The 9,834-nt window shown below is 34.4% G+C and overlaps 1 protein-coding gene and 1 long non-coding RNA gene across 2 annotated transcripts; one reads left to right on the top strand and one right to left on the bottom strand.

Annotated features, from left to right (window-relative positions):
- Nucleotides 1–550: 550 nt before the first annotated feature.
- On the top strand, nucleotides 551–2,612 carry LOC139848219 (uncharacterized). Its single transcript, XR_011759875.1, has 3 exons — nucleotides 551–745; nucleotides 1,433–1,489; nucleotides 2,116–2,612. It is a non-coding gene; the product is annotated as an uncharacterized lncRNA (long non-coding RNA).
- A 261-nt stretch (nucleotides 2,613–2,873) lies between these two features.
- LOC139849794 (BAG family molecular chaperone regulator 2-like) lies at nucleotides 2,874–3,875 on the bottom strand. The gene is made up of 2 exons (XM_071839417.1): nucleotides 3,602–3,875; nucleotides 2,874–3,225 (listed from the first exon to the last, which is right to left on the bottom strand). The coding sequence occupies exons 1-2, from the start codon at nucleotides 3,873–3,875 to the stop codon at nucleotides 3,011–3,013; spliced, it is 489 nt and encodes a 162-aa protein (XP_071695518.1). The 3' UTR covers nucleotides 2,874–3,010.
- Nucleotides 3,876–9,834: the final 5,959 nt, after the last annotated feature.

Here is a 9,834-nt window from a genome sequence, read left to right as displayed (position 1 = left end):
GGGGCAGCGGAGCAGGTCGAAATTCTATAATACTGGTCGGTAAAACCTCCCCGGGGTCACTCCATGAATCAAGTAAATACCGGGAATGTTTTAAGGGAGTGGACTCGAACCTGAAACCTCCCATCCCATCCAACACACAAGGTGTTGGGCGTACGACTAAGCCACAAGGACATATATATTAACAAATTTGGACGTGACAGAAGTACGTCATTATTTATAAAAGACTTACAATGTGATATTAATTTCAATCCCACATCACACATTGTCCATGGATCTAATTGATGGTAGGATTATAAGGTAACTTTCACGCTCAATATACATATATATACCAATCTATATCTATCTATCTATCTATACATCTATCTATCTATATCTATACATATATTAAAAGAAAACCAAAAATAAGTCATCAAAATAATTTAAACTGAATCCTAACCTTCCATTAGTTAACTACTACTTAATCATAACCCTTAATTTTGATGACTCATCTTTATGACCTCATAATCAATACCAATACATTTAAAAATCCTAATTTACCCCTCAAATTAAAAAACACACGGGATAGACTATCCAATTTAGGGGTTTCAAAACTTCACCTTCATCCACCATTTTCACACAAAAAAACCCTAGGTTTCTCTCAAAATGATCACGACTGATCAAACTCCAATCTGCAGATGTGGTGGGAAATTAATAACCGTTCTATTATTAAATTCGAACAAGGTTGAATTACATTCGAACAAAACGGGTCGGTATCATTACGTTTGTATCTGAATCTTTGAATCCTTTTGTAGATCTTATTTTATAAAAGTTGAGTATGTAGTGTATATTATTTCGGGTGATCGTGTTCTATTTTAATTGATTCAGTTATTATCTGTCTCAATATTCAATTTTGAAATTATTCGATTTTAACGGCGATTAGCAAATTGGGGCTTCGTACAGTTTTGAAACTTATCGTTGTCAAGATATGATAACTTTGTGTGTGTAATTGGTTACTTTGTATAACTAGCCCTTTCATCCTTTTTCTGTTAACATATAATTGTTGCTTTTGGAGTAAGATGACATATATGCTATCTTATGATTTTGACAAATGAGGTGCCTGTCTTACAGGTTTAGATGATCAGGTTATGGCAATTTTTAAGAGAATGTTGTTCTGTATAACTGATTCAAACCATTTCCACGTTCATAGAGATAATTGTTGTGACTGCTTGTGTCAGATTGGTTTTTTAGTGTCAAATGGGTTGGCAAAAATCTTTTTATATTTTAAATTTTTATTAGTGACTGAAATTTGACTAATTTTGTCCAGTTTTATGACTATTTTCAAATTTGACCAATTTTGTCCGAATTCCAAGATCACCAGAGTTACGTCAAAGGTTTAAGCATATTTTATCCAAATTATACTAACTTTCATTTACATGTAACCATGTTTGTACAGGAGAAAATACAAAGGCACCATAATCACTACTCATTTTCTGTTACAAATGCATCCCAGGTATGTGTCTTTCTATTCCTTACTTATAAATTTTTATAATCAATCTTATGTTCTACTCATTTAAAGTTGATGACAATGTCCATTTATCTTTATTAGTAACTCTAATTAATCAAGTACTTTTTTCTCAACTTTATGGTATTGAGCCCGCTGAAAGTCATAACTTGTCTGGAGAAAAGGCAAGTAAGATATACTGATGATTTGTTTATTAACTTATCTTCAACTTTGTAACACGAATGGGTGGTTGAAACATGTCACTAACGAGTCCTATCTGAAAGCCTCAAATGGGTGGTTGGGCTGGAAGGATAATGGGTCAAAACAGATAATTTTCTATCGGTTAAAACCATGTGGGTCAGGTTTCGCAAGTATGGGTCAATGTTGGACATATATGGCCCATTTACTTGCAATTATTTTTACATAAACTTATCCATTTGAACCATTATAAATAAAAGATAACAATATATATAGACGGGTCGGTCAAGTTGGGCATAACAAATTAAAAGCGAAAAGAAGTCAGTATTTTTGTTGCAAGTATGGTTAAACTGTACTTGTGTTGATTGAGTCTCCCACTATATTTCCATTTTCGGAGGTGTTTGGCTAAAGATAGTTGAGTCAATTTTGTTTTGCAGCTCAAGACTTCATGAAAATGAATTTATTTGGATTGATGTGGAGTAGCATTCGACATTGATGCCAAATGGATAAGTCACAGTCTCGGTTACCTATAAAGCAAGATTTGTAAGCTAGCTATGAAACTGAAGTTTTATTCTGCACTTCATGATGACATATGAGTTAAAGGTTAACTTTGTCCGTGTCAGCACTAAGAGATAAATGACAGTTTAATTGGCAAGGTTGGTGGGGTAATGGGTCAAAATGGGTTCAGGTCAAAATAACTTGGGTTGGAACAAGTTTCACTTGAATACTTCATATAAGATGTATTCATTGATTTATAAGTGTGTCACATGTGCTTTGATAAATATATGTATTCAGTAGTTATTAAACTTATGTGAGACCAAGTCGTTTAGGAAGTTTATTCATAAACTAAATATTGTGCCTGAGGTTCGAAAGAAGGCAAAGACAACATGCTAGTCGTGATATTTTAATATGTTTTTAAGTTTTTCGTTAGTCTTACTGGATACCTATTTTGCATCATTCTTCAATACAGTGCTTACAAGAGGGAATAACAACAGCTCTTTTAATTCTACACTTTGATAACGCCCATACAAAAGTGCCCGCGAAATTGCGGGCCTTAAGCTAGTACTAATAAATAAAGTGAGAGTAGACAATGGTAATTCCAAACTGGCAAAGTTTACTAGCAATAAGTTTGCACATCGTGATATAAAATATTCACACAAGTTTCGGGTTCAAAAACCTCGAATCTAGACACCATACAAACAACTAGTCGACTATTGGTTAATTGAAGTGTGTACTATCGAAAATTAAAACACAACACTAGTAAACATACATTTAACACCAGTACTTTAGTTAATGATCTTCTAATGTTCGTCGACATAAGCACCAATATTTTTATACCGTAATCGTACGATAAGGAGCCACCCTAGCATTTGCCGCGAGTTTCCTCTCCTTTGTGGCCGGATCTTGTAACATTAAGATCTTGTCTTTGTCTCCAACCCCAACCATGTGTAGATATTCACCATCTTCTCTTTCTTTCCCCTTGAACAATAGTCTCTGCTCTTTTGGCTCCAAGCTAGTCACCATTGATAGTATCATCTTCAATTCTCCTATTACATAACAAAAAAAAAATTGTTTTTAGAATTTGTTGAAAAGACCATCTTTTTATTCTTCTTAAAATATAAAACATCCCACATATGGGTTTTAGAAAATGGGTCATCTAACTAATTGGTAGCTAGCAAAAGTTGATTTCCCGCAACCCAGACTGAACTACTATCGATTGTTAATTTCATAATGTGAGGCATACATGACTCACTCAACGGTTGTAGATATGAATTGTCAAGATATGAACCCCCAACCATTCTTCTTTTTTATGGCAAGATGCTGCTCACCCATTACCAACTGAATTATGTGTCATTCCACTACGTGGAATGCAATGTTATATGTTAGAAATGTAAGACTTGTAATAGTTGATAGATGACTTACCAAAAGTAGAGGTGGGTTGGATGGATATATCATGCCAATGTGAACAAGTTGCGACTCGAACCTCCATAACTACTTCATCACTTTCCGCATTGACCTCTCTCTTTTGAACAACCATCCCACCGGGTCGTAGTTCCCATTTAACTTCTCCATCATTGGTTGCGCCACATACCGAGACAAGGCTAACGCTATTATTCTTGTTAAGTGTTTTATCATTCGACTTGCCACAACGTAACTTGGAAAAACTTCTAGGCAATTTCATTGACCTAAACTTCATTATCAACTTTGTTAGCTTAGTGATTTCGTTGTTTACCTTATGTTTGTGAAATGGAAAGGTATGGAATTGGTAGTTATATACTACTTTAAATCTTAAAGTTGAATGTAATACGGACAAAAAATGGGTACCTAACGAAAGCTATAATATATCCAATGGGTGTAAGTGGCCTTTTATCTTTTTTTTTTTTTTATAGTTTTAATGTAATTTGATATCGGTTAATTATGCACATGGGCTGGGCTTGGACAGTTGCTAAATTGGCGGAACCAAACCGTAGTATATACTATAATATTTTATATTTTATACTCCTTGTATAGTAGATACCAAATGGATTTTCACCTTCAACAACCATACAGATATAAACGAAATGATTTCCATGTTATGGAAGAAGACGGCAAATATATATTTATATGTGTGTAGCTTAATTGAATTATCTAGGGAATATTTTAAATTATTTTCCTAGTTACGTTAAAATGTGATCTTATTTACATATATACTCGAGACATTTTACGAGGATACTAGGATGTCAAACTTCAATCATCAAGTAATCTATATATTTTTTTATTATTTCTCAAATTATGGTTAAATTCTATAAATTTTATAATAAATTAAAATAAGGTAAAATTAACAACAATAATCGAGGATCAAGTGTACGCGAATGCTTTCAACAATGGTAACGAGACTTGTCGCAATTCTCTTGTTTCAAAACAAACTGAAGTTTTTGCGTGGCGAGCTCTAAAAAAAGGGTTCCGCGTAAGAACGGGAATTGAATAAAAGAGGTATTGATTTACATAGTGTTTGTTGCTCATTATATGATGATGATATAGAGTCGTTACATCATGCTCTTGTTTTTTGTGATCGGGCTCAAGAGATTTGAAAGTGGGTATATAGATGGTGGAACTTGGGAACATTCTCTTCTATTAGTGTTAAAGAGTTACTTCGAGACAACCCGGTTGAAACAAGATCGTCCATGGGGGGTTCTATATGGCAAGCGGTGGTGTGGACTAGTGTGTATCTAAGTTGGAAGAATAGGAACAAAATAGTGTTTCACGGTAAAGGTTGAAACGCAATGGTCGCTCTCAACGAGATTCAAGTCTTATCGTTTGATTGGATTTCGAGAAGAATAAAGGAATCAACATCGACTGAAATGTGTGGTTATCACACCCACGGTTATATATAACTTAGATTTGTGTGGTTGTTAAGATGCTAACTTTGCATCATCGCGGCATTCTTTCTTATTGTATTTGTTCATGACTTAGCTCGTGTTTCGGTTACAGCACTGTATAATTTTTTATTTTGGGGGGGGGGGGGGGGGGGGGGGGGGTGGGCCAAACCGCCTCACTGTAACCTCATATTTGTGTTAATAAAAAATTTTCTTTTCGAAAAGAAAATTATATTCATATTGGCTATTTCACCATAATTTACATTTATAGAACTCTCGATTAATTAAGCTTTTGTAATGTTTTCAAGTGTTTTACTTGAAGATTTGTTTCGCTAATATATGCTACTGTTGAAAAGAAAGTTTGCATTTGTTGGTGCATAAAAGTCTCAAATTCGTATCAACCCATGAAATTAAAAGTCATACAAGACTGTCGACCGACAGACGGGCCCGTCGATCGACTGAAGCCCAACTGAGTATATAAGGAGTTGATGTATTTCATTTGAAATTATAATCACCTCCACAAGTTCCAGAAGGTTTTTCTCATTTAGATCAGTCCCAAAAACTCACAAAATATATTCAATTAAAAACGACTAATTCAGAGACTCCAGCTCTGATACCACTTTGTAGACGATGAATAAGGATCTTAGTCAGTCTTGACTCGATCTAAAGGCGGAAAAACATAAGACCAAGGGTTATTCGATTTACGGGTTGTTCTCAGGACCGAAATAGCCAAACATAGAAAAATATCTAGATTAGAACGGTGCGTAAAATGTGTAATTCGGTGGGTTGGATGTATGAGATGATTGCAGATCAGTTTGGGTCTATTAGGGTATGTGGAATGTGTAACCTAAGAATGAAACACAAATCATGTATATATAATGTCTGCAGTGACTGTCGGTCGACTGACTCAGTCAATCAGTCGACTGCCTGATTTAGTCGATCGTTGATCAACTTACACCGATATTACATTGTCGACCGACAGTGTCTTCAGTCGGTCGACTGTCTCACATAGTCGATCGACAGTCAGATCAGTTTAACTATTGATTAAAACATTTACGCACAATAACAAACAACGTTTAGTAGTCACATTACATAGTTCAAAGTTACATGACTGAATTAGTTATACAATTATGTCCATAGAACTAAAGATTCAAATATGACTAACTGTTATAATTCAATAGACTTATAACTACCTTTAGTGGTTTGGTTCGTGTCTATAGACTACTTAAAATAAGAGAGAGTAAAGAATGGTAATATATGAAAATATATTCTATGTGAGTTACATGATTACATTTGATAGGGTATTTATAATACAATAATTTACTGTGCTGTTAGGTATAATAATAATACACCCGTGATCAAATTTGTCAGCTACCTTTTTTTTGTCATTATCACAACACTCCCCCTTGGATGACAAATTGTATTAAAGAGCAACTTAGTACTGCCTCGTTAAAAACCTTGCTAAAGAAAAACCCAGTGGGAAAAAGCTTTAGCTAAGGGAAAAAGAGTGCAGTATAGAGTTGGCTCCCCCTCAAATAGACATTGATGAGCTGTTACATCTTTTGAACATGTCTCATGCCAATGTTATGAACGTGTGTTCTAAAAATAGCAGTTGGAAGTGCTTTGGTGAAAAGATCAGTAGAATTTTTGCTGGATTGAACATATTTCATTTCAATCTGGTTGTCCTTAATGAGATTTTGAGTGTATGAGAAGAATCTAGGAGGTATGTGTTTTGTTCGGTCACTTTTGATATACCCTTCTTTCATCTGTGCTATGCAAGCTGCATTATCTTCATAGATAGTTGTTGGACTTTTATCGCGTTCTAGTCCACAAGAATCAGTAATGAGTTGTGTCATTGATCTCAACCAAAAACATTCTCGAGTAGCTTCATGTAATGCAATCACTTTGGCATGATTTGATGATGTTGCAACAAGTGTTTGTTTCTGAGAACGCCATGATATTGCAGTACCTCCATTTAGGAATACATATCCAGTTTGAGATTTAGCTTTATGTGGATCAGATAAATAACCTGCATCTGCATAACCAACCAAATATTGTTTTGATTCATTAGAATAAAATAATCCTAAGTATGTAGTTCCTCGAAGGTATCGAAATATATGTTTGATCCCATTCCAGTGTCTTTTGGTAGGAGCTGAGCTGAACCTTGCCAACAAATTAACTGCAAAAGAAATGTCAGGTGTTGTACAATTTGTAAGATACATAAGAGCTCCAATTGCACTAAGATATGGTACTTCTGGTCCCAGGATATCTTCATGATCTTCACAGGGACGAAATGGATCTGTGTCAACATTAAGTGATCTAACAACCATAGGAGTACTTAATGGTTTTGCCTTGTCCATATTGAAACGTTTTAAAATCTTTTCCGTATAAGTTGTTTGATGTACAAGTAAACCATTAGGCATATGCTCAATCTGCAAACCAAGGCAATACTTGGTTTTTCCGAGATCTTTCATTTCAAATTCTTTCTTTAGAAGTTGAATGGCTTCATGGATCTCTTTATTTGTACCTATGATGTTAAGATCATCGACATAAACGGCTATGATCACATATCCGGATGTTGTTTTCTTAATGAATACACATGGGTAAATAAGATTATTGGTATACCCTTTGCTTATCAAGTAATCACTTAATCGTTTATACCACATGCGACCCGATTGTTTCAACCCATGTAAAGACCTTTGTAACTTGATTGAGTACATTTCTTTGGGTTTTGCATTGGTTGTTTCTGATACCTTAAATCCTTCAGGTATCTTCATATATATATCACTATCAAGTGATCCATATAGATAAGCAGTCACAACATCCATGAGATGCATTTCTAAATTTTTAGAAACTGCCAAGCTGATTAAGTATCTAAAAGTAATTGCATCCATAACAGGGGAATAAGTTTCATCATAATCAATTCCCGGTCTTTGAGAAAAACCTTGAGCTACAAGTCTAGCTTTATACCTTATAACTTTATTTTTCTCATTTCTTTTTCGCACAAAAACCCATCTATATCCCACAGGTGTGAGAACGATAGATCCGAAAACTTTTATTGAGCGATTCAAATTCAGCTCTTATTGCTCCTTTCCAATGATCCCAATCATGTCTATTTTGACATTCCATGACAGATTTTGGTTCCGGATCATCATCATCATTCATGATGTCATATGCAACATTATATGAAAATATCTCATCAAGATTCTTCATTTCATTTCGGTTCCATAATATTTTTAAATGTGCATAGTTGATTGAAAATTCCGTATTGACATCATGAATCTCCTCTGCAGAAGGAGTATTGATTTGTGGTTCTTCTTGAACACTTTCTTTTACCTCATTATCAGCTGATTTTCTTTTTCGAGGATTTTTATCTTTGGAACCAATTGGTCTCCCACGTTTCTGGCGTGGCAAAGACTCAATGGCGACATTATTGCCAGCTTTTGGAATTTCAATTCGAGCTGGAGCATTTGCTACTGGTATATATGATTTAGTCACTCTTTTTGTATCTGTAAATGCATCAGGCAATTTATTCGCAAGTTCTTGCATATGCATTATTTTTGAACTTCGGTCTCGCATTCTTTTGTGCGAGGATCGAGATACATTAATTGAGGTTCACACCATGAAACATCATTTTCTTTATTTTTTATTTCTCCCCCTAATCTAGGGAACAATGTTTCATTAAAGTGACAATCAGCAAAACGTGCTGTAAAAACATCACCCGTCATGGGTTCAATATATCTTATGATTGAAGATGTTTCATATCCAACATATATTCCCATCCTTCTTTGAGGACCCATTTTAGTGCGTTGTGGTGGCGCGATAGGAACATAAACCGCACAACCAAATGTTCTAAGGTGAGAGATATTTGGCTGATGGCCAAAAGCAAGTTGCAAGGGAGAATATGTATGACTTGCACTTGGTCTAATGCGAATTAATGATGCAGCATGTAAAATTGCATGACCCCATACAGATACTGGGAGTTTTGTTCTGATGTTATGCGAGGTGTATATGAAATAGTATTAATTTAAATACGAAATACGACGAAATATTACACAAGTTTTAATTATTTATTTACAAAATGGATATACCTAAACCTTGCTACAACACTATAGGCAGTGTACCTAATCGTAGAGTAGTATAGTTTTTAGTAAGTCCGGTTCGTTTCACAAGGAGACGGTTACACTATATTTTTATATAATTACATTTGTACAAAAATATATAAATATATATATAATAATATATAAAAGGGGGGTTTACCGTTTAATGACCGGTTTGTCGATTTTATATTTTAAGCGAAGCGTAAAGTAAATTTAATTAACAAAATAAAATAAATAACAAAAAATATAAATGACGAATAATTAAAGGTGCGATGAAATATAAAATAAAATAATTATGCTTATTTAAACTTTCGTAATCATGATGTTTAATGTGTTGATTTTAGTTTTATGCCCATGGGTTAATTGTCCTTTGTCCTGGATTATTTAATATGTCCGTCTGGTTTTTGTCCATAACAGTCCATCAGTCATAAATATAAAGTGCGAGTGTCCTCGTCAAATTATCCTTATACCCGAAGTCAAATATTCCAACTAATTGGGGACTTAAACTGTAACAAGATTTTAATACTTTGTTTAATAATTACACCAGGTTATCGACTGCGTATAACCCAAGGTTTTAATACTTTGTTATCAATTATGCCAAGTGTCCTTGTACATAATTTCACCCCTGTTTTAATAATTCTAGTGACTATTAATCCATTCCCGTGTCCGGTTAAATGAACTATTATTCGTACATATAAAT

The sequence above is a fragment of the Rutidosis leptorrhynchoides genome, chromosome 5 (assembly GCF_046630445.1).
Source record: "Rutidosis leptorrhynchoides isolate AG116_Rl617_1_P2 chromosome 5, CSIRO_AGI_Rlap_v1, whole genome shotgun sequence".
Taxonomy (NCBI): Eukaryota; Viridiplantae; Streptophyta; class Magnoliopsida; order Asterales; family Asteraceae; genus Rutidosis; species Rutidosis leptorrhynchoides.
This window is presented reverse-complemented; position numbering and strand designations above follow the sequence as displayed.